Genomic DNA, 25,901 nt, shown 5'->3' with positions numbered 1-25,901 from the left:
TGCTGACTTATTACTTTGTGGGAACCCTAAGGGGCATGATGAAAAGCAAATTCCTTAGCTGAGCTTTCCAGAAGAAAACAGGAAAAAAAAAATCTAACAATGCCTTTTGAACGCCTTAAACTCAGATTTACTATAGAGGAAAAGACTAAGCTTACAGGCATCTGTGGCTTGTCCCTGAAGTTACACAAATCCACAGTGCTTAAACAGTTACTGATTTATTTGTTACTTAAACAATATGTTTCCATTGTCACTAACAATATGCGAGATGAGGACGTTTCTATTGACAATAATCCATAATGGGAAGGCAGCCAGATTTATCACCTTCAGTAGAAACCTCCAGCAAAGCGTGTGCTCCAATAGCCAAGAGGAGCACCAGGACAGGCTGGAACTTTATTCCATATCACACTGGGGTGAATGTTCCACTGACCTGGATGGACATTACTTCTCCAAAGATTTTTTTTTCCCCCTTTTTACCTACCACCAAATAACCTGGCAGCTTTAAGGTTACATTTGAGGTCTGGAAGGCACAAACTCAGGGAAAAGCAGAAAGTCTTACCTGACTCTTCCATAGATCCATTGGGTGGCCCTAACTTGAGATAATATTGTGACGTTCCAAGAGGCAGATGACTGGTTTTTAAGGTTTTGCAGGTACTGTTGTACATCAGGGTTTTGGGTTGTTTTTTTTACCCTGCCTCTAAAGGAAAACAATATAATGAGCCATCTTTTTTTTTCCTCCATAAAATGTAGAAGCTACATTTTGTCCAGCTCTCCTGAGCAGTCTTTTATCTTGAAACCCTTAGACTATGTGCTCAGTAAAATTTCTCATCTCAGAGTAAGTTTTTGACAAATAATCAGTGTTTAGGAATACTCACAGTTGTTATCTCACATGCCATCATTACTGAAAACCCCACTTAAGCCAACTCTATGTCTTTGCCAGAACTAACACTGACAAGCACAAAAAAACTTCGCAACCTTTTCCACCAGATATATGTGCATAATATTCAATAGAACTTATCTAAATTGTGGACTTGGATTGCAACCAGAAAGTCAGAATTTTTTTATTCAATATATTTTCTGTTTCTAACATTGTTATTCAATCATATATCTTCAGCTGTCTCTCAGTATCTTCCATACTCATTCAGTGAAGAAATTCCTATACAAAATGTACATGATGACTGAATCATACAACAGACTAAACCTAGACTATCTTAACCCATATTGAATTCAAGACACTAAGATAGATGGTCTTGGAGTTACCTTCTTCAGAAGCCTTTATTATTTTTGTAGGAAGGCTGACCAGGAGTGCTGGGGAAGCTCTGGAGAAGTCACATCGAGCCATGTGGTTGCAGGAAGATGCTCCAACACCAGCACTAACCTTCCCCTCCTTAAATGCTTCTCATTAGCAGCAGCTGGACCAGCATTGCCAGGTGAGGCTGCCCAGTGGCTCTTTCTACTCCTGCACAGTAGGAATAGCCAGTATAATGAGTTTTTATACTGTTGTACTGAGCTTCTGAGCTGGTTTGCAGGTTCGTGGGATAGACGCCAGAATCGATTTTGCTCCTTTATGTTTAGTTGTATAGTAGAGCACAGATGTATCTTTATTTTAATTTACTTTACTGTTTAATTGCATACCTTCATCTTAAGAGAAATTTAGCCTTGCTATATGCTTAGAAGAACTTATTTTTCTTAATTTTTTCTTCAGGCAGTGTTAATTTTAAAGATTGCCTTTGCCTGAGACTCCCACATGTTCACTGTAAATAGATCTTTGTTTGCAAAGAAAGGGATAAAATAAAACCCCAAACATTGATTTTTAAATTGAGTAACACTCCAGGACAGCTAACAGCATGCCTGACTGTCACAACTCTGCTCTGAGACTTCTGCAGAGGCCACCAGCACCTGGGTCAATACAGACCGCAGGTCTCGTCCCCTCCGCAGAGCTTTGGTCGCTCTGCCCAGGTGCGTCGGAGATTTGCCTCCTTTCAGCATTTGGACCATGCAGCGCATTTAAATGTCCTCACAATGAGATTAGGGTACAGCTTTTTCCTTGTGTCAGCAGTAATTCAGAAATATCCACACTCTCAGCTTGTTTTCCCGTGTGTCAACGTCCATACACACGTTTGCCCTTTGCACCAAAATGCCCCAGGGATGACAGACCTGCTTTGTAGGAGTAAATCCAGGCACACAGGTAAATATAGAGATAAAGCTGTTTTATTTGCTGATCTCCAGTGCTCTGCACTACACTTCTACATCTAGTTTCCTCCAGCAGGATTAAAAGCCATTAAATTACAACATGGTGGCCTTAACAGGATGGGTCAGCATCATGCATTGTAGAAAAGTATTATGCATATAAGCAGAACATACTTAGGCAATTCACTGAACTGGACAATAGGTCAAGAATGTATTTAGGTGAACTCAAATTCGTCATTTTCTCTCTCTCTCCTGCTAGTTTTTCCCCCCTCACATCAGATACAAAAACAAAACAAAAACCAACCAAACAAAAAGTTCTCCATCCTTCTTCAGAAATGAACTTTTCTTAGATCACTTCATAGAATCATAGAATGATTTTCCTAGAATTTCTGATCAATTTTTTTTTTTTTTTTCAGCTAAGCAGAACCAAAAGGTAGAAGAAAAAAAAAGGAAAAGAACTTGTTAAAAATGATGCAACTGGCATTTTCCCTTCCCCCACACTGTGGAGATTAAAATAGTGATTGCTTCCATCAAATGCCTTAGATCACAGCTTTCACTAAACAGACTATTCAAGACACATTTCCATTATTCTCATCATCACTTATATAACAATGACTGATTTTTATCATTATTCTTTCTATGCATTCCCCTTAGTGCTCTAGGGTAGGAAGTTGTTTTTCCCTCCCTGTTCCTAACCAGCAACAGATAAATAACTTCAGCTCAGTGTCTAAGAAAATGCCTTTTCCCAAAGGAGTCTTTTCCATCTGGACAGCAATAGCACAAAAAATATGTTGTTGTGGCATGTGCCAGCCAATAAATTCTGTCACTGGGGATCTTAATTTATTTACATTGAGTCATCTGGTTAACACTGTCTTTAGAAGGCAAAGAGTTTGAATATATATAAAAAGAGCTCTTAAAATATGAAGGGCAACTGTAATGAATTGTTAAGGTAAAACACGTTACCAGCTCAGAAACCCTTATAAAAGGAGGAGAACATATATCTGCTTCTCTGCCTCAGCACATATTTCATGTTAATAGTTCGGCTTCCTGGTTGTGATTATGACATACTGCTTCTTGCATTTATCTTCTCTATCCTAAAAGCTGCTTGTAAAAATACTATACATACTGAAGATGTGTTCTTTTGGGGGCTTGCACAAAAAATAAAATAACATAAAAACAGAGAGAGCTAATTGTGAGTTTCCCAGGTCATTTTAAAATATCCTGTTTCACTGCATTCATCTTTCTAGAAATAGACATTTAAATAATATGGACTAAGATAGCAATATGCCATTCATTCCAAAACCATATTTTGTCTTTAAAAAAATGTGTTGTATGAGAAAAAGGAGCAATCCAGCAAACTGAACAGGACGCCTGTTGGTACTCGGATTGGCATTGCTCATTTCCCAGCCCTGGCTCTATTTTCTCAGTAGTAACACTGAGGGTGCAATACTCACTCTGCCGTGACTTGGCAAAAGTGATTTAATTAAGACTCAGACACTAGAAAATGACACAACACAAAACAAAAGTCAGCATTTCCTTTTTAAGGAAACACAAAACTGCTTGTGAAATTTCCAAAGCTACCTCAGTGCCTTTTCCAAAAACCCTTCCATAGCCCGGGCTCTTTTGAATGGTGCATTTTCAGTATCATTTTTGGCTCCGCAGTCTGGTTTGCAGTCCCAGCTCTATCTAGGTTACCTTTTCTACTCAGAACACCTTTCTGGAGGAAACTCTTCTGACATAACTGAAGTGTGGGACAATACAATGAAAACAAGCTCCAGGTCTGGAAAGTAGCTCAAATTGTAGTTTAAGAAACCACATTTTTTCTTATCAAATCATTTAAAATGTGAGCTGAGAGAATGGGTGTGCAGTTGTCCAACTGAGCAGAGTGGGTGCTCAGCGTTGGCTGTAGATAACACAAGCTGCTCTAAGGTGACTTCTCCGAAACTTTTTTCCCTTTAACCAGCAAAATAATTAGTAATTCTGGTTTTAGAGGCGGAGAATAAAAATTTAAGACATTTCCTTCAGAATGTCTCTCTTTAATTGAATAACTTCCTAGACTCTCTAGTTAAAGTTTAAATAACTGTTAATGACTCTGAAGCAATCAGAAATGTTTTGCCGAGGGGAAATCAACAGCATATTAAGATAGTTCAGTATTATTGCTGAATGCTAAAGGCAACTTTTAAAAAATCATATGTTTACAAACTAAAGAAGTTAGATACATTTGATCAGTCTGAAAAGTATAGTGACACCTTTAATGCCATTTTTCTTCTGTTTATATAGGAACGTTTCCTTTACATTAAATATATATTCATGGGTAAGGTGAGCTTTCAGATTTTACCAATTTTATACAAAATACTGATATTCCTCTCTGAAATAAACTCTTATGACAAATAACTTTTTTATAACATCATGCATATTATGTGCTACAATCTCAGGGGTGGGTGAGATACACACATATATATACACACACACGTTTTTGGAGTACAGTGATGATACATTTTGATCAGTCTTAATGGAAAACTTTTTCTTATTTTTCAGCTATGTAACTCATTTGCTTCTTGCCATGACTTTCCCCTTCCTCCTAAACTGAACAGAAACAACACTATATCTAATAAATGCCTTTCTCATCTAACTTACATCATAGGGGTGCAAACGTACCCACCTTCCCTCCTGAAATTCCTCAAAAACTCCTGTATGTTGAGTCCAAACAAATATGGAATTAGAGCACAATTCTGTGCCGCTGATTCCCTGACATTTTTATCAGGAGCATCAGCAAGCCATGCCCAAGACTTTAAATCACTGAAATCCATTTACAGCACTTAGAGCAATGTGATACACTGCACGTGGCTAACAAGTGAAGATTGTTAATTTTAGATTACCTAAAAGAGCAATTCCAAGCCTAAACTGGCTTTTCGAGAATGTCCCAGGTTGCTGGATATGCTTCCATCTAGAAACATTCTAAAGTGTGGAGTATTTTTTTAATTTAGAACCATATCCTTCATGATATGCAAGGCACAAAGACCCATCCAATTCAGTGTATAATTTGGGCATGAGGGATGAAGGTTTCATTAGCAGTTTATGTGAAAATAATTTTTAACTGATATTCAGTTTGATTGCACTGGAGTTTAATGCTGATGGCAAAACCTAAAGCACAGGTTTCATCCAAAATCCTTTGGAATCAATGTGATTCTTAACACTAACTTCAGTGAAGCCAGGATTTCTGTCTAAATGTTTTTTTTAAATAAAATGCATAGGTTATCTCTAGATCATTCTGATTACCTCTAGGACCAAAAGCTTACACTCTGCATATAATAATTACATCCAATAAAAAAATAGCATGAAGTGACTTCCAAAATCCAAAGGTCAAAAATTCAGCTAACATATATTAATCTTTATTATGTAACAATGATATAATAAATAAGTTTATGAATTCATATGACCTGTACAAAAAGCCAAAAAGATATTGCACCAAGTTAGGTACCGGCTATTTGGATTTAGTATTTGTTAAACGTAAGATCTAAAATTATATACAGTTGTGGAGTTAAGGCAAAACTAGATGATACCTTTAACACAACAGAAGGTTTGAAAAATAGACACAATTACAAACAGGGGAATCTCATCTCCAGCTAATGAAGTGGTTGTGTCTAAGGAAGGAATCCCTTAGGTTTTTAATAAAGCAGTTATTATCAATCATGTTAATTAAAATTGAAGAACAAGTGCTAGATTTCCTTCAGCTGTTTTGCAGGGTTGTGCCTGAATGATCACCTTTAACCCTGGTAATAATATTTCTCTTCATGGTCATACTCTGCTCTTCCTTGTAGAAAACAGCACGTGGAAAAGAGGAACACCTTACATATCCAACTAAAATGCAACCATAACCTCTTAGCTTGATGGAGGCTAGACTTGATTGTAACCGGTGACAGAGCATAAATATATGGGTGAACCATCCAACACACTACACGCAGAGGAGAATCAAAGTCAACCACTTATCAATAATAATTACTTTTCTCAAGACAATGGAACAGATCATGTCAGTTAAGTCCCATGACAAAAACATGTATGACCAGTATATCAATATACAGTTCTTTGGCAGCAACACATTAACTCTTGATTGAAGTCTGAACTCAAGCTCTCTTAAATTATAGACCTGGTTGCCAGTCTTTTCATAATTAAAGAAAATCCACATCTCTCACAAATCCAGTAAGTCCAGTAAATGAAATCTGAATAAATCTTGCAGGCAGCTTTAGACTGTGACATTAAGCATAGATATTTATTGTCTGTTTAGTCTCAATCCAAATATATTGTATTTAAACACACAAAATTCTGTGAAACTTCTGAGTAGTTCAGATGGAGCCAAAATCCATAAAGAGAATCCATATTCACCCTTGAAAAACCAATAAAGAAACATCAATCCCGTGATGATATAATGATCTTCGTGTAACAAAGGCAATGATGAGTCCACACCTGGATGAATGTCACAGGAAAATTGACTTTACAGGGGAAAGACCAGAAAGCCAGAAAACGTAGAATACTGCCATCCACCGACCAGATTACCTTTCTCCAACTTCAGGTAAACCTTATCCTCCTTGTCTAGATAGAGCAGGACTCCATTAGTGGCAGCTTCACGTGTGACGTCCTTGTCCCCAGCAAAAGCAGAAATAACTGGCTTTCCATTTAGCATCAAATTAACCTACAAGAGAAAAATTTAAAAAAAAAAAAAACACTGAAAAGCTCTAATTAACAGAAGAACATGAAAAACTATCACATTACAGTGTAAGAGGTCTGCTGAGGTCCCAATCTTCACTGCTTTTTTAAAATTTATTTATTTTAAATGGATAATTACATTTATTTGGAGTGGAGAAGCACATTCACGTTTCATGGGGGAAGTCTGCGGGATGCTGCCCTGATCTGGGCTCAGCCAGGGGGAAAGGCAACACAACATTAATTGTTGTAACTCTGGTAATATGGAGCTGCGAGATATTACACCTCAGTTTGTTTCACTCTGCCTACCTCACGGGTTATTTAGAGGCACACTAAAGAAGCAAAAAAGTAGACATTTTTCAAGAAATTTGTGCACCCAAAGATGCAATAAAGGCACCTAATGAGATGTCAAACGCTGGGAGCTTACACTTCATTGAGAGGAAAATACACGTCCCTTCCATTATGGACAGCAGCTTAAAGTCTAGAACAGACCTTCAGCTTTATGAGCCACTGCACTGTGTTTTGGTAGTGAATCCATTTTTCTGTGAAACACTTCTGAAAGTCAGCACAGCTTCTGCTCTGAAAACAACATCACACAAACGCTCTGTAAATAAAGATGGGCAGGGACTGAGGGAATGGACAGATCCAGGCATTTTTCATTTCCCCAATGGCAAGCTATTAGCTTTCTTCTGCTTTTTCTTTTTAAGCAGCTATAATGCAGTCACAGAGGGGTGAATTATGAAATGCTTATTCATATCAAGTATGCTGGCCTTGCATATGCTCCCATTAATTTTAATGGGAGTCACCATGGAATAAATTAGTGCTCAACACAAGTCAGGGTAGCAGAATCTAGCCCTTATTTGGGATTCGCCTATCTGGGAAACCCACTTAATCAGATGTCCCCAGGGAACCAATTTCAGTTTAATGATATTTAATGGCACTAACAGATGTTCCGTGGGCATAGTAACATCTCTTACGTAGGAAGCCTTCAGGTGATTTAGTGGTTTTTAAATCTGCATGTGGCTGACACTCAAGCTGGTTGGTTCCACTGCAATGGCTTTTGGTCCTCCCTCTAGTTATTGCACATGCAAAAAAAAAGGGCATCAGGAGTTTACTCATTGCTTGGTTTTGGTTAACTCATTCCTTCTGTACCATCTCACTAGGTCAGATTACCCTGCAGATCATCTTACAGCTGAGTCACAGCAGAAGACACATCACGGGTTTGCACTGGGTGGTCTCACATTATCTCTGCCAAAAGGGAGCCAACCAAACCCACCCATCACTTTAGCAATTCTCCATCTATGAAAGATTTCAGGCCACGTCCCAGGTTGTAGCGTTCCCTGTTTTGTAACAGAGCCCCAGCTCTGCAGTCTGAAAACCTGGTACATGAAACACCAAAGTCTGCACTGGACTTCCAGAATCTAAGCCTTGACACCTTTCTTGGCAATATTTACTTTAAATCTAATGAAGCTGAAGTTATTCTACCCCATTTCAACCTTCGGCATTTAAGGGAGTGAAAGGAACAAAGTTTGAGTGTATTAAATAGCTTATAAGCTCATTATAGATATTTTCATGAGGTTAATATTTCATTTAAGACTTTTGTCATTGACCTGGATGGAACCATGACATCATGTTGTAAACTGAAGGCAAATTTCACCAGGGATGTGGCTGTGTCTTGCACCAGCTTTCTCTGTCATCTTGACCATTTACACTTTTCTCAGGAGTTTTAACAGCAACCCAAAGCCAGAGCTGCTAAAAAGAAATGGCTGATCTCTCCTCCTGCAGAAATCCAGTTCATCTCAGCCTTGTAGGCTAAAAACCATGTTCAGGAGCCAGACAGACCAGGGGAAAAGCATCAAATACTTCTATGAATCCACTGGTCCCATGGGTTGAAAAAAGGGAAGCCACAGAAGTTATTCCAGATCTGGAAAGCCAGCATGTATGTCACAGAAATTGCTTGACCTGGCATGAAGATTAAGGAATGTACTTTAAGGAATTTACTGTTGGCTCAGCAACTGGATGTTCAGGAACTTCAAGGCTTTTCCTTTAAGCTAGTACATACTTGTAGTTAGGTAGTTCAGCTGCTATCAAGCTACAGAATAAAATGCAGAATCACTCTTTTTTTAATATGTGACACATCTCTTAAGTATTATATGGTGAAAAAAAAGTTAAACTGCTAAGAAGATTCCGTAGAAGACATCCCTATAGAGGTGTAACATTCCCGTAGAGTTACAGAACAAGTAGACCACTTTAACTAACCTTGGTCCACAGCAGAGTGATGCCATGAGCAGATACCTGGCCCCATGAGCTGGCAGCCAGGTCACAAAAGGTTACAAAAATAGTCAAATCTGGTACATATCCCCAGAAATCCTGTGTGCAAGACAGTGAGTTTAACCTGTAGCAAAATATGACTCTTGAAAAGTATTTATGCAATCAAGTGAAATTTAGAGCCCTGTTTTACTCTGGGGTGATTCATTCTACTTAACACTTTATATCACCCCAGATATTCAGTTTTTACAGTGCAGAAGTGAAGCTATGGCAATATATCTGAGGTGACAATCCTGCTGTATTACAGCTGGTCAGCTTGTGTTCACTCTACTGCTAGGAACTCTACACCACCGGTTACATTAAACTAAGCTATTTTTCCTTGAAAGTGTGTTAAATACGCCTGTGTTCAGTCAAGATCCTATTCTAAATAAACAATATAAGTAAAATATTTTATAACCGTACTTGATCAACGTACCTGAATTGTTTGACTCTGATAGACTTTAATTACGTGAAAACTGAAACTGTAAATTCCTTTTCTTGGTGCTACAAAGACAGACTCCAACGTGAAAAAATTCCCCACATTTACTAGGATCTACAAACAAAAAATACAGGAAGGGAATTAGTACAGGTATTCACTGCTAGATAAAAAATACAGACTATTAGCCTTAGAAGCCATTCACCTATGGAAATTTTTTTAATCTACATCTGTGCTGCTGTATTCATTGCTCTTGATTAAGTTAGAATATTACTCATCAAATAGATATTTACTTAATTTATAGTACAACTTCAGTACAAATAAATTAGGGTGGAAAACATTTCTTCACTACTCTGTTGTACCTTGAAGACCTTTCTTCTAGAGATGTTTAGAGGAGATTAAGAAAAAGAATTTTTATTCATCTTTCCCCAAAAATGACATCAAAGCACTAAGTCAGGGAGTGGCATAAAAAGCAATGGTCAACTCAACACTGTCTTCCTGAAAGTCTCAGGCTGTGAGAGGAAGGATGTATGTGAATGATATAATTCATTCACCAGTTTATAGTCAGACTGAGTTACTGAAATAGCTGGTATATCTGAGCAAAATCTGGCTGTGAGCCTTTGCTGCTTTATTTGGTTTTGTAAGCACTAATAATAATTCCAGTTTGATTAAACAGAGACAAGTAACAGAGGGGAACATATTAAATGAGTGCATCATCCATATGCTAAATATCTTCTTCAATGACTGAATTTTTCTTGCTTTCCATTTAGTTATGCTTTAGTTTTAACTGATATTTTAAGGCTACTTTATGCCAGACACAGCTCCAGAAAGCAACTAGGAATGTCCGTGAAGTTACGCTAATTTACATTGCTAGCATGAACTATGTGGCTTCAGTTGTCACGACAATTTACCATTCTTTATAAAGCGGTACAGGAAGAAAAATAACCATGAGTGTCTATTACTTTGAACCTGCCTGAGGACAGGTATATGCAGTATATGCTGGCATCTATACGTTAATATTAGTGACTGAGGTGAGAGGGGCTGTACTATGAACCTGTATTGTCATAGAAAAGTTAAATTATTTTTTCCTTAAAAATTCCTTCCTCTCTCCCACCCCGTAGGTCTAAAACCTACACGGCCTGCGCTGGCCCCACTTTACCCAGAGAAGGGAAGCGGACCCATCTCCGCGGAGGCTGGCGCAGCCGCGGCCCCGGGAGCGCCGTGCGGAGGGGCCGGCACCGCTCGGCCCCCGCCGCCCCGACGGCTGCTGCCCCGCACGGGTGGGCCCCCCCGCCCCGCTCCGCCCTCCCCATCCCCGGGGGGCAGGTGGGAAACTACTGCGGGGCGTGACACGCTGACACGCTCTCCGCAGTGGCGGCGGTCCCCGGCTCCCCCCGAGCCTCCAGCCGCCACCTGCCTGGTCCCTCCGTTTCTCCAGCTTTGGGACGCGGGGGGTCCCCGCAGGCAGCCGCCCTCTGCACCCCAACTTTTTGCTGGAATTAAGGAAACGGGCGAAGTGGGAACGGGGGGGCTCCCGCGGGGCGAGCGGGCGGCGGCACCTGTTGATCGCTCCCAGCCGCGTCCCGGCGGGGGTACGAGCACCCCTGCCCCGCGGGGATCCCCTCCACGGCCGCACCGCTTACCTGGTCGAAGTAGATGATGCGCGTCTTGTTGCTCATCTCGGAGGGCTCGTGGTTGGTGCTCCTCACGGCCGAGAAGGCGACCTTGGAGTTGGCCGCCCGCACGGAGATGCCCAGCGGGGAGGAGGACGAGCCCTTGGCGTCGGTGGCCGGGTTGGAGTCGCAGACCACCAGGCACTTGCCCTCCAGGACGATGGGCTCCGTGTCGTTCTGAGCCCGCGCCGCGGGGCCGCCCAGCGCCAGGGCCAGCAGGACGGCGGGCAGCAGCCGCCAGCCCATGGTCCGCACCCGCGGCCGCCCGCGCCGCCGCTCCGCGCCCCGCTCCGGCCACCGCGCCGCGCACCAGCGGGAGGCACCGCCGGCAGCAGCGGCAGCCGCTCCCGCCGCGCACACACACACACGCACAGACACACACCCGCACCTCCCGGCAACGCCGCGCTGAAAGTCTGTCTTCCTTCCTCCGGCTTCTTCCCTCCGAGTCCTTCTTTTTTTTTGCGTCTCCTTCTTCTCCTCCTCCTCCCCCCTCAGCCACCACTTCGTGCCTTCTTCCTTTACCTGCGTCCTTTCATGAGCTCTTTAAAACATGCCGCAAAAAGCTGCTGAACAAAATAAACACTTTCCAGTGCTCCCTTTTCTCCTCTCTCTCCTCATCAAAAAAAGAGTGAGGAGGAGGAGTGGGGAGTGAGGAAAGAGGGGAAAAAAAAAAAAAAGCCCTCAGGTGGATTATTGTTGAGAGAGAGGAGAAGAGAGAGGTCACGAAGAAATAAAACCATTTGACGTTGCCATGATTGCTGCTGCTGGCTCTCTCTCCCCTTTGAGCTGGAGATCCAGGATGCTCTGAGCAGTGGAGTGGAGAGCTGGGAGCTTCCCCCAAAGCTGCCAGATCCTGTGTCTGATAGCACTGCCAGGGTGCTGCAGACTCCACTTCTCTCTCTCTCTCCCCCCTACTCTCTTCCCCAACCCCCCCAAAGAGTTATGTCATAGCAAACCTGCCCAGCTCTCACCTAGCTGGGCAGATACGATGCTTCATTACTAGAGACCATCCTCTTGGAGTTGGCCCCTACTACACAGACACACACACTTGTCTTCCCAGACAGCTTCTTAAGCAGCTACAAAGCCAAACAGAAACCATCAAAACACTGCAACGGCCCCTGTTTTCAAAAGGAAGAGGGGTAAAGAACTGCAACCTGGTTGAAAGGCAGCCTCTAAACCCAGAGGAGTCTCCCAGGGCACAGACCTCCTGTGCATGTGTTTGCAGCTTGCGCTTTGGCATGTCACCCTGACCCTGCGCGCGCTGCCGCTGATTCCCTGTCATGCAGCCAGGAGCGAAGCAGCTCTACTCAAAGCCAGTCCCTTGGACGCTTGGATCACTGATAGGGATTTACTGTCTGCTCTTTGAGGATTAATGTTGCCAGGTATCACCTCATGGTGCTGCCAAATGGCAGCTTCTGGTAATGTTTTGATTAGACACCTCTGTCTAGTATATATACTTTTTTTTTTAATATGCGCTGAGAGGATTGGAAGACTGAGAAGACTCCTTAGCTTACTACTCCCACATATTTCAAGATTATTAAAAATGCAACTGGCTTGGTGCTGCTGATGGCTTCTGGAGGAGGTCTTTCCTGGATCTCTTGGTCCCATTGAAGTAGTCTCACAGCCCTCTTCAAAGGTTGCTAGAAATGATACAGTGCACCCACAAAGCAGCATTGGCTGAACAGATTTCCATTCAGAACAACACCACAGTGCCAATAGTTCGTAAGAAATTAAGCGCATTATTTTTACGTAGATACCTTTCAATACAACAATTTTTTGTGCCTATAAGAGCTTTGCAACAAATATGTCCCATGTTAACCATTAACCACCAGCAGCCTTCACTCACTTCTTGTCCAGAGGCACCTCTACCTGGGTGAAGCTTTTCTGCCTTTCAAAGCCAGGTGAGAAAGGAGCTGATCTGCTCTGGAGATGTGAGTGCCAGCACATCTTGCTGCCTCCCATTGTGTAGAAGAAGAGGCTTGGGATGCAGACAGCTCACACAGCACCTCAGCTCCATGCACTCATGAATGCTGACCATAAATCTGGACACTAACAAACAAAAGAAATTAAAGAAGCAACAGGAAACTAAGCTGAGGGATAAAAAGCCCTGTAAGCCACTCTCTACTGAACACCATAGTTTTCTCCAGGCCAGTGTGAGCTGCGACTATTTTTCAGTTAATGTGGAAAACTGAGGGTGAAGCAATAAGTCTGCAGAACTCAGCAAATTCTTTGAGAAACCATAAAGCAGCCAAAAGCTCTCTTAGCTAGAAACAAATGCAATACCCTCCAAAATTCAGAAAGCCAGACTCAAATTTTAAGGAATCCCATTGGTCAGACAAGAGATAAAAAGAAATTTTACTGTTTTCTAGGAATGCATCAAATTCTCTTATTCAGTAACACCAACAAAGATGGAGAGAAGAGTCAAGCTGAGAAGTACCACTTGGTGTAAACAAGAAAAGGAAACAAGAAATAAAGGAAATACTTGCAGCAAAATTTTGTCCCTTTCATAGAAAGGATGTCTGCAGATTAAAAGATTTATGCCAATGCATAGGAATACCTTTCCAGAGGACTCCTGAAAAACAAATCTCTGTGAAAACAGCAAAAGATTTTGTGCCACAATATTTTCTAAATCAATACAAATGAATAAATAATTCCACACTATTTCAACATCTTGTGCTTAAAAACTCTTCTGTACCTCATGCTGATGAGTAACCTTTTGACACAGCACAAATATCAGCAAAAAAAATATATATATAATTTAGTTTGAAATTTGAAACTGCTGACAATTTTGAAAGATTAATCACTTGTCAGAGATTTAAAAGTTTACAATAATTTCAGATGAGTTCTTTTAATTCCATTTTGTTGTGGACAATGATGACATCAACTGTCTCTATAGTGAGGAAAAAAATAGAAAAACGAGAAAATAGCAAAAACTCAGATGAAGAAATTGAAAGCGAAGAAACCCAACTGATCAGCAAGACAAGGTTTTGAATCAGATTTTTCAGAAGTTGACTTTCCTATTTCCTTGTCTGCAGGTAGAGGTACCTGCTAAGTCTGGCCTGGCAACACCATCTTCCCATTCCACTTCTCTGACTTGAATATCTAAGGACCTGTTTTTCACAGAGCAGATAGATGTGCAAAGTCAAGATGAGGAGCATCTCTCACCCTCATACTTTTCTCCCCGAATTGCGCACACATTTCTGTGCAAGCAGGTTACTTCAGCTGTGTGCAGCTAACTAGTTACAGCCATTTGTGAACACAGCTACTTAATTTCAGAGCTCAGTTGGGATAAAGTTAAATGCAAGTTAGGAACAAATTTGCACACACATTTTGCATGCAGTTTTAAACTTTCTTTTGAGATCACAATCTGCAAAAGCTAAGTGCTGCTCATGTTGTACAAGCTATTCTGGCAAAATCAGAAAATATAACTAAAATTCTCTTAGAACTAACAGTCTGTACAGACAACTGTAAGACCGACATCGATGATTAACGTCATATCTCTCCCACAAAAAGAGACTGAAGTGGACTCTGTCCTGCAGCGCGGATTACATTTTTCAGAAATGTCAACAAGTTCTAAAAATGTTTTAGCGGACGACATTTAATTTTGACATCAGTAGTACCCTAATCTGAAGGAAATCCAATTAAATGAGGCCTTTAATAATGCTAACATGAAGAAGGGAGCAGCTTCTGCCCCTGTATTTTGCCTGCATCTATGCTGGGCAGATGCTCGTAGGTGGTTCTGGTCTGAAACTCGTATTTTACTTGAACCACCCCTTTGAATTGCAGTGTTGGAGAGTGGAAATCCTCAGACATTGTGGCTCCTATTCCTGTCTTGGCACCTTTGACTTAGGACATGTTCCTTTATATTTTCCTACTTATAAAATGGTATGGACAAACCTTTCTCATAATTTTATTATTTTATTTTCCATGTCTAAAACATATTCTAGAGTGCTATTGACTCTGATTTGTTTCTGGCTTGCTTATAGCTCAGTAGAATTCACAATTTTGATGGAGTTGAAGGATGGGGGCTGAGCAGAGGCACTACCTGCCGGAGTTGGTACCCACAGAGCACCACGGAGCTGCCTCCCCTGTGGAAACCAGCAGCAACTCGAGCAGAACTTTTACTCCACACTTGGAACTGGAAGGCACTATGGTTCAGTAAAGTATCCTTTTCCCCAGAGGGTAACTGGTATTCAGATTTCAGATGACATTTATCAACAATATGAATTCAAGAGTTGAATAAGACTATTAAAACTTTTCCTTAGCAGTAAGCCATTTGCAGGATGCAGAGAAGGCAGCAGGATAACAGGATAAGGAAAAAGTGACACCGCCATTGTGATTTAACATCCAAGTCCTACAAGCACAAAGGAAACCCTAATGAATTTCCTCTGCTCTGGGGAAAGGAAAGGAAGATAAAGGTCATCAGGGAAAGTGCATGAGGGGTAGGGGTGGGGAGGAGAGGTGAACCGAATATAAAAATTGAATTCTTCCTGGAAATTAAATTAATATAACCTACAATAAAGTTAGCATCTCAGACATTCAAAATTAAAGCATCACTGTCAATGATGCTGTAGATAAAGGGTTTTTTTGACTACTCAGACATGGCACCAAATCACAATTCAAATAAGTCACAGTGGCAGCTAAAACAAATTCTTGGAGGCGATGGATCAAGTCCTTAACTGGAGACCAGATATCAATACTGGAGCCTGCTATCAATAATTTCCAAGCTGATAACTGGGTTGTTGAGGCTGATCCCACCATCAGCTGCGTGAACGAAGTGGGGAAGCCCACACATTGACCCGCTGGTACGACCCTCAATTTCATCCGCGTGATCCTCCCAGAGAGATTGGATCTATAAATATCGTACAGAATCCAGCCTCAAATCCACGCTTAAGTAACAGACTGAAGAGCACTCGACAACAAAATACCTAAATTATATAGTGAAATACCTCCTTTTTTTCCCACCCACGTAGCAGGAGAAGACCTTAAAGGTCATTAATAACAGCATTTGTTTTGGGCGGTTGGGCTGTGTTTTAATTGCTGCACAATATGAGGAAAGTTTGCTGAGGATGCTGCGGGGAAAAAAAAAAAAAAAAAGAGTTGAAAAGTGAAGTTTGCATTTAATTCATAAGCAGCAAGGTTAATGATTGTTCTTATTTTATCTGACAAAGAATTTCTTAGTATTGATCCAGCTCCCTCCAACAGGGATCTTTTTTTTTTAATTCCTTTGAAAGAAAAATGAGTAAAAGAAATAGCAACGATGCTCAAGAATGGAAATTCAGTTTGATTAAGTTCACAGTTTCTTTCCCTTTCTGGACACATACTATGGAAGCCTAAAACTGTCTCCAGTTGGAAGTATTTTGCCCTTTCACAGGGAACTTTCTGCAGCGAGGCAGGCGTGGTAGGCATCTTTCTGACAAAGGGAAGAGCCGCAGGGAGAATAAGGAGAAAACACCATGTTTACATTTACAATTTCTTTTACCTCTTGGCTTGTAAACCTACATTAAATACAATTTCTGTATCAATATTGCATGATACATTTCAAATCTCTTTGGAAAATAAAAAAAAAAAAGAAGACATCTTGCTCTGTGTAATTAGTATTTTGGCTTACAAAAGGGAGAAATAATCTGCCTCAGACTTCCTCTCCTGCTTTTGAGCTTCTTGTTTGTGTCTAGAGGCCTTATGAATTCTACTAACCCGTCGGTAACAGGAGCCCTCCTTCCTTTCCTTTTCTTTTTTCTCTCTCCTAATTATATATCCCTTCTGTCAAGCTGAGCTTTCTGTTTGCTGCGTGTGGAATGCGGGTTTGTAGTGAGCTGGCTGAGCACCCATCACCTCCTCCCAGGATTAAAACCCCAGCTCTGGTTCTGCTCAACTCGTCTTTTTGCTGAGCTCACCCTAAGGAGGACGCGGGAGGTGAACGGGTGCAGAGGAGGCAAAAACACTCCATTCAAAGGCAGAAAACTGATGATGATTCAAATTTGTGTTTGTGGAGCTGAGTGGCCAAACTTTTTACCATCTTTTGACATTCTTTCAGGCTAAATATTGAGCTGGCTGTCGTCTCCATCTGGCTGTTGGCTCCTGTACAGACTAACTTGTCTTTGAGACAGCTGGTCCTGTGGCTCTCAGCTAGTTAAACAGTTTGTTGGCCAAATCCAAAATGAATTCACCTGGCTAATGAGCTTAATGGTTCTCAAGAAGATTCTGTAAATATTTTATAGAGTAAATTTCACTTCATTTATTTAGGCATAAAATGTAAATAGATCCTATAGGAATATAATAAAATCTTCAGCCATATATATGTGCATTGCTGGAAAGACTAAAATGAATGCAAGTTTTTGCTATTTAATTCGGGCAGATGCAGAATCAAGCCTAGATTTCCCTTGGTTTATTTTAATCTAAAAGCCAAGCTTGTTTAGCTTTTTAAGTAAGTTTTTTCCATATGTTTGCCTATTTCTAATGTACCTCTATTCATTCCATTCCATCTTCCAGTATTTTTACAAAAATTTCTGCAGCCACAGAACAGGGAAAACAATGAAAAACAATTCTCTACTTATATTTGTTGGGCTTTTTGAATTTCCCTGACACTGCACTGTAGCAGATTTGTGTTTTGATGGCCATCTTAGGGAAGAGAACTTTAAAATTCTGTGTGAATTTGAGAGGCGATTAAGAAAATGAAGTCAGCAGGATGTCTGCCATGTGCGTGAAGGTAAAACTGTTCAGTTGTGCTGACAGCACTGGCATTTGCAGCCATTATTCAGCATTTCTTACACAGCCCAACCTTCTATTTGGCCAATACTGCAAACCTGAGCACACTTCAGGCCCAAGCACAAAGTGCAAATCAGGGTCTGAAATGCCCATGGCCAGATTCTGTGACTCCTTACAGCAGCGTGTTTCTGTAGTTACTCTTCAATAGAAATATTGCACAGTTATACTGAGTCAAATAGACTTAATCTGGATTTACATCGGTGTAAAACTGAGAGCTTTGACCCTGTAGGTTCTTTTTACTCCCTCACAGACACTAGGTAGGAGTCAATTGTTTGCAACATCAGTAGGCCAGTAAATTTCATCATTAATCTTGGCTAGGCTACCCACAAATTGTTTGATATTTCTTGTGTTTATCTTGATTCAAAGTATTTCCAATAAATCTCTTTCTAATTTACATGTTTAACCCTCTTGTAAAAACAAGGCTTTAGTGGATTAAGACCATAAAATCAACTTATATACATTAACTGCCTTTATAGCAGGTACTTGCAGCTATATAACTTGTTATAAAGTAAAATTTAATTCTTGTTTTACTGTCGCATTTCAGACCATGTCCAGGAAAAAACAAAACAAAACAAAAACCCCACATCTGTTCTTTTCTTGTTTTCAACAAGAATTTACCTGATACATGTATGCAATTTTATAAAATAAATAATGTTGCAAAGCTCTGCAGTGACCTATGCAATGATCTTAGATTTTTCAATTACATTTTAATGATGCAAGCGTGATTTTTGCCCAAATGGAATAAAACCAGATATAGGCAGGACAATCTGACAATGTTCCCCTTTTAGTGGGAGGGAAAGGGAAGGAACATGTTTTGTTATTTGCTCCAAGCTCCAGAGCCCATTTCACTGAGCAAGGTGGTTACAGTGAACTCAGGATGGAGTTTGCAAAGCTTTCAGCAATCTGCTGGCAATCAATTTAGCTTAAACTGTTGAATACATTTTGTGGATATAGTTGGCTAATTTGGTGTCAAGGAAACCACAGAAAAATTAGATCCTGAAGTGGTGTAATTTAGTGCACCTCCTTTGACATCAATCGCAATACACAGATTACCTCCCCGCAGGAAAATTTGTCCCAGATAGATTTCTTACTGAGTGGTTTCATAGCAAGGACCAATAAAAAACTAAAAATTATGTTGCTTAGGGAATAATTTGCATTAAAAGAAGTGTCTAAGATAGTGAATTAGAGTACTGTCTATTGATTGTATTGCTTGTTTGATATTTAAAGAGAGTGGATTTACTGGAAGACTTGTGATGATATTCAGGGAGGAAGCCACGGGGAATGGCTTTGCCTTGGGATTTTTAGTGCCATCTATTGAGATGTGCCAACTTTAATAGAAGAAAAAGACTGGGCTTTTAGATATGGTAGGTTTCATGTTTTAACTTACCAAGTTTCATGGCATCCATTTGCTGCTCAGACTAGTTTCCAGACTCCTTGCAGCATGGATCATACCAGACGGCCCTGCTACATTCACAAGCCATTGTGAAATTTATAAAAGTCACAGCATGGTACCTTCAAGTAGCTCATTTCTCTGCTCTCATTTTAGGATAAACATCATAAGAGCAAATCTCCAAAGCTGGGCACAGCTCTCCAAATCTCTAGAAATGCCTTGGCAACTGGGACAGATCCGAGACTCCTCCAAACATCCCTCTTGATGTATCGCATGTGAATAAGGACAAAAAAATCCCTGGATCCTGAAGTTTGAATGAAATATTAAGATCATGTTAGATACAGCCTTATTTTTCAGCAGTCTCAACCCTCTATAGAGCTTGCCAGCACATTTGTGGTGTACCCCTGTGCTATGCATGCATCACCGCTGCAGTACAGAAGCAACAAATTAATTTTTCTATCTTTCATCCTTCCATCTTTTCTTAATCTGGAAATTGTGCCAGCAGTGTGAAGATGAAACACATTCCCTATGTGTCCTGCAAGGCTTGTCCATTAATCCAAAAGGTAAATTCTCGTAACTGCTCATGAACAGCACATTTCACTATTATTTGTAAGCATATGTGGTACTTCACAAAGCAGACTCACGGAAAGTATCCTGCAAACCACGCATTTCCCGTCGAGGCCAAACCAGACAATACTGCTGAAGATGATCAGCCAGGGCATGGGAACACACAACGCTGCAAGAGCCAGGTCAGGAGTCCTCCTTCAAATCCCCTCTCAACTTCCTAAGGAAAGCAAATTCATCCCAGAGGACCCCAGCACTGCATAATTAACTACATGTAATCTAGAACCCCTATAGATGAACTTCAGACACCTCTAGAATGGAAAAACGAAGTATTTAAAAGTATTTTTTCATTAAGTTTGAATAATTTCCTGGGCATGTCACTGAGTAATTTTTAACCAGATCTTTCTGACTCTGTCCAAGCAAAGCTGTCAAGAGCAATAAATAGCTATTATTTACCTTTGTCATAGCGAATTATTTTAAAAGATGCAGGTAAGAAAACAATACATAACTTCACAGCTAAGGAATCAAATCAAACACACCAATTTCTCTCCCTTAGCTGGTAGGTATCTTTCCTAACTGACAATCTATTGTCATTTTTTTACTCACTTTCTTAAGTAAATGAGGGTCCTGATCTTACATTCTGTCTTTCTTGTGGTCTTCAGCTAATAAATTCTAGAAATGTTAAACTCACCAACAAACTGTGAAATCTCTGTCTTCTCCATCATCAGAAATATTCAAAACCACAATGAACATGGTCTTGGGCACCATGCTCTGGACTAAATGACCTTCCAGCCTCCACCATTCTGTGATTCTGCTAAAACTCCTTATACTTTTCCTCTCCAGTGAAGCTACTGAAATATATAAAAGAAATACTAGGGAAAACAGAAAGAAAACTAAACAAATGTCCAAACAGTAAGTACTTCCAAAGACCTGATAATATTCTCTAATCCCTCTGAGGTCAAAGACTTGGCACAAGTGTCCTTCTCTGAGACTCCAAAAGCCATTTCTTAACTTGCAGTGCCCAACTTCCCAGCATCACACCAAAACTAATCTATGGGATTTTCAGCTTGAAACATTGGCTCTCTTTCAGCAGGTAAACAAAATTTCACTTGACTGAATCGTTTTGAGCTTTCTCTATGGCTGCTCAAAGTTTCTCTACGGGATGGGTTCATCGAGATGAATCCTCATAAGCAGTTATCCAAGTCTCAAAGGATTCAGATAAAAAAAGCTTTAACACAGCAGCTATTTTTTGCATGCATTCTAGCCCTTTAAGGAAAGTGTCAGAACAGCCTACCCGCTCACAGAAAGGGAGAGACAAATTGATAAAAAGGATTTACACACCCAAAACACACGCTCTGCATAACTTTGGCAGGTTTGGTCCCCAGAACTGGATCCAAAGTCCAAGTGCAGTCACAACTTTCACAGAAATCAGGGGGTCCAGCTCCTCAGCCTTATCCCGAAGGGAGGCAGATGAGAGCCTCTGTACCAGTGCTGGATCTTTATTTTAACCAGTGGATTTTCGATATAAAAATATACAAACATTTCTTGAAATAGTGATTAGCACTTCGGTTCCCTCCTTCCAACTGACCATCCCAATCTCCAGCCTGTCCTGTTCTCTAAGTGGCTCAATAAACTCAGCAGCTTTTGCACAGCACCAAGGGGAAGAGGTGGGAGCGATTGAAATGAATCACAACTCTTTTTTCTCTAAATTTCGTTCCCTGAAATGTCTGTTTTCCCCAGCACACCCACACAGATATGGCATAATCAATCGGTGCTTCTATGTGAGAAGCTGCGAGAGCCAGAGGAGCGTCCGTCTGCTCATCATCCCACCCGGGTTGTCCTTCTGCAGGGCAAGTTCAGTAAATCCATAATCAAAAGGATTTGGGCTGGTTTTAATTTTCCTAATCAGCTTAATTCCTGATGACAAAGTGAGACATCAGATTGTTTTAAGTGGCAGGATTACAAATAACAAACCTCAATTTAAGCATTAATGACAGCAACTCGGGATATTGTCTAGGAATTATTTACTGGCTGAGAAAAGTTCCTGCTTTGAAACTGAGTCTAGCAAATTTCTATTTATAATTACATGATTTCAGGCCAAGTCCTATAGAGTTTGTTCAGGAAAATTTCTAGGACCTACAAGAAGGATTTTAGTATAAATATGCTTATCAGTACTTGAACTTCATGGACAAAAGCTTTGGGGTTATTATTTTATTTTTTTAGTTCAATGCTCATGAGCAAATGACATCACCATAGCATATATCACTAGGCTTTTTATCCTTGTGCAATCAAAAGAGTGTCAGTTACTTATGTTTCAAGACATTGCAGCATTTTTAAATTGCACCCCGAGACTTAAAATCAGCATCTGAAACCTTTTGTTTCAAATGTCTAATTTGCAAAACGAGCTTAAAGCAATATTTACCTACTTTGTAGTTTTCTGTTGTTTAATTACTGCTGACTGTCCTTTAATAACATAGCCTCAATGGGCAAAATTCATCCCTCAGTAAACAGGCAGCAAGTGTAAGGCTTAAGCACATTTATCAACCCCTGCAATCATTTTGAAGTGTAGCCAAGAAAGCACAGTCTGCTTCTTAGACATGTCACATCAGCTACAGTAATATGCTGTGACGTAAAATACTCAAGTTAATGCTAAATAGAATCTTATTTGCATGAAGTATTCATACCTGCACAAGTCTGAGTTGGAGTTTTCATTAAAAGGCTCTCCCTTTGTTGCTCTGGGAGTAGACAGTTCAACTTCTGGTACATTCTACTTGGGTAGCAAGATGCAACAGTAAAAAAAATGAATACTTACGTTTAGCTTGCTGGGAAAATTTAATAGTTGAGCATTTTGGCAATCTGAAATGTCTTTAAAATCAGGAAATTAGATATTGGTTCTATGAATATCCACAGCAAAACTTCTGTGAGCAATGCAGAGAAGGATCTCACTAAGAGCTTTTTGAGTCAGAGCACCTCAGCCCTGCATGAAAGCAGCCCCTCAGTTTGAATTTTTTAATATATTCTTCTTTAAGTCAAGCAGCTTGAAATTTGTTTGCGATTCTTCTGAGTCATCATTAGCAGCAACTTCTTAAGCACAGGAGTGAGTATTTTCTGAGGATATTTTCAGGCTTTAGTTATTGTAGAGCGAGTACCCAACAGGTTCCCTTTTAGAGACCCCATGTTTTTATTCACTTTGTCTAACACAATATTCTTCTTCTCCTACAATTGGTGTTTGTATTTAAAAAGCACTAATTCAATCTGGAAGACCAGCATACATAAGAGTCTTCAAAGCTTTTATGCATAGAACACCTTCCAAGTGACCACAGTTTTAATTTTTGCTTTACTGTTCATTTACACAAATGAGCAGGGGCACTCCGCCTGGTGCCTCGTCTTCTGGCAGTTCAAATAGGAAAGAAAGCAAAATGAAAATTGGAAAACAAAGTTCAGCCACTGTCCTAGGATATAATTGTTGCTTTATGGAAGTTAATTTTTTTCCGCCGAGTCTAGTGCTGGATAACCTCCGCTCTCTACATTTTTGGTTGGAGGAAACCCTGGGAAGTTTCTGCCTCTGGGGGCAGATACTCGCATTTCAAACTGAATTATCGGAAAACCCTTGAGAGTGCTGGTGCGCATGTAAGATCAGCCCCTCTGGGAGCTCAGGGCAGCTCTGTGACCTGTGTCTACACGAGCTCCAGCATTTCCTACAGCATTTCTCAGGGCAGATTTGAATGCACAGAAACACCGGGTAGATAATGAAGTCAGAGATCTGTCTGGGAAGCTCCAAGCCCAGGACATGGGGCTTCTCTCAGTCACATTTTTGCTGGAGACAATTAATGTTTACTGTGGGATCCAGAAATTCTCTCTCCTGCTCTTGCTGAAGTGCTGCACATACTACCAGTAGTGTGCATTTTAAGGAAAGAAACTATCAAAAGAGATCCATTTCCTTCTGGAGCAAACAGTTCTGACACAGCTGAGCTGCTGTGAAAGAAAAATCAGCACAGCATTTGACCCACAGCTTTACTCCACACAACCGAATATTGAGACAAGTTTAATGAGCAGAACTGCTCATATAATATCATCACTAAGCTTTCATATTTAGGTAGGGAAACAATCCAGATGTATAAATACTACAGTTATTATGGGTTGCTACTTGTAGTGCTCCCAATTGTATTAGTTTCCACAAACAGAAGGCTCACCTGATTCTTTGACTTTTACGACTACAGGTTTGATGGATAAAACTATCAGCTGCTAGGGAAGGATTCCACAGACATTATCCATGTGTAGACTTAGAGCTTGTATATATAATTCCAAATAAATGTTGAGGCGTAGCAACTATTATTCCTTATACCACTAAAACTTAGGACTACAGTTAGCTAAGAGACCTGAAAAACACAGTCTTATGCAAAATAACACTTAGGAAAAAAAGAGTGAGGTAGGGAACAATGTCTATTCATTTATTTTTACATATAAATCAGGAGGTCACAGAGACTCACAGGCACTGAAGAAACAGCTTAAGAAAACTGAAACATGTCTCCCCAGTAAGATTCCACTCCATAGGAAAGCTTCATGCTCTCTGAAGGTGCTACAGCTTCTTGCCAAGAAGGTATTTATACATTAATTTTTAAAATTAATGCTCCAGGATATTCACACAAAGGCACATATATTGACTACTGTGTAGAATATACTTTTAATTGGAAGAAGCCATGCCAGCTGAGCTATAAAACAAGTACAAGCCGTTAGATATAATAACAGAGAAAAAGGACTAAGAGAAAAAAGTGAGTCATGGAAAAAAAAAAAAAAAAAAAAAAAAAAAAAAAGGAGACAAAAAACTATTTAGTTGAAAGAGACTTCCCAGGACTCCTGAGCTAAGGTAATGGTAGAAAAACATGAAACTTATCATGACCATCACGAATGCTGTTCAGGGATGCAGGGATCTTGATACCATGGAAATGGCACTTGTATTCAGGATTATGTTACATGATTCACATATAAATGAAGATGGTTCAGATTTTGGAGCAGTAACAACACCTATTGAAAAGCGCAAGTGTTTACAGTGCAGGTATGTACACTGTACAGGGTATTGTGGTATAGAGATGCAAGAAATCTAAAAGTAATTTAATTTTCCTCTTTCAATCAGAAATGAGTGATCTAAGCTGGAGCTCCTGTTACCTAGATGGATGCCACTGACTTCAGTGTCAACCAGATGGCACTGCTCTGATGCTGACTTGGGGCAAACATAGTCAATATGTTTTCATTAAAATCAAATCCGTTTATTTGCTTCTGTAAACAATTTTTCTGTGAAATAAGTATTAGGGATACCAATTTTGCTCTTTGTTTTTTTTTAATTGTATTCTTTTTGCCTCTGAGAAACACGGCTGCAGGTACTCAACTGGAAGCAGAGTCCTGACAAGCCTGTTGAGAAGCCAAAACAATGCACTTTGCTAGTGCAGATGTGCATGAGCCCACGGGGGGCAGCAACACGGGCAGTACGGAGCTGAGGGGACCCACCGGGCACCCAGCTGCTGCAATGCAGAGCTCTAGTTCAGGCATCCTCTGCCTCACCTGAGACAGCTTCTATATAATGTATGATAGGTAGGTGCATAGAAGATGATATTAAGCATTATAAATACATAGTTTGTTGAACCTCTTCCTTGAAGGTCTTTCTTAGGCATCCTCCAAGATAAGGGATGGATTTAAGGCAGACAAGTTAAGCAGTGAGGCCCATTGGCATTCACAGCTGGTGCCAGGTTTGCTGCTCACAAAACTGGAAGAGCAGTTGTTTCTTTGCTTGTCAGCGCACTTGCTTAATACCTGATGCCTTCTGTTGAAGACGTTTCCCTGGAGCTGTCGCTCACTGGCCAGGAATGAGATGCTGCCT

General features: G+C 40.5%; 1 protein-coding gene across 1 annotated transcript; it reads right to left on the bottom strand.

Moving 5' to 3' along the window:
- Window positions 1-6,626: 6,626 nt before the first annotated feature.
- CBLN4 (cerebellin 4 precursor) lies at window positions 6,627-11,550 on the bottom strand (the record flags this gene model as incomplete). The annotated part of the gene is made up of 3 exons (XM_082065497.1): window positions 6,627-6,877; window positions 9,632-9,748; window positions 11,275-11,550. 3 exons carry the CDS (start codon window positions 11,548-11,550, stop codon window positions 6,680-6,682), a joined length of 591 nt encoding a protein of 196 aa, XP_081921623.1. The 3' UTR covers window positions 6,627-6,679.
- Between the last annotated feature and the right edge of the window lie 14,351 nt (window positions 11,551-25,901).

This window comes from Streptopelia decaocto (genome assembly GCF_964273445.1).
Source record: "Streptopelia decaocto genome assembly, chromosome: 14".
Classification (NCBI taxonomy): Eukaryota; Metazoa; Chordata; class Aves; order Columbiformes; family Columbidae; genus Streptopelia; species Streptopelia decaocto.
The sequence above is the reverse complement of the archived record's forward strand: the minus strand, read 5'-3'. Positions and strand labels throughout refer to the sequence as shown.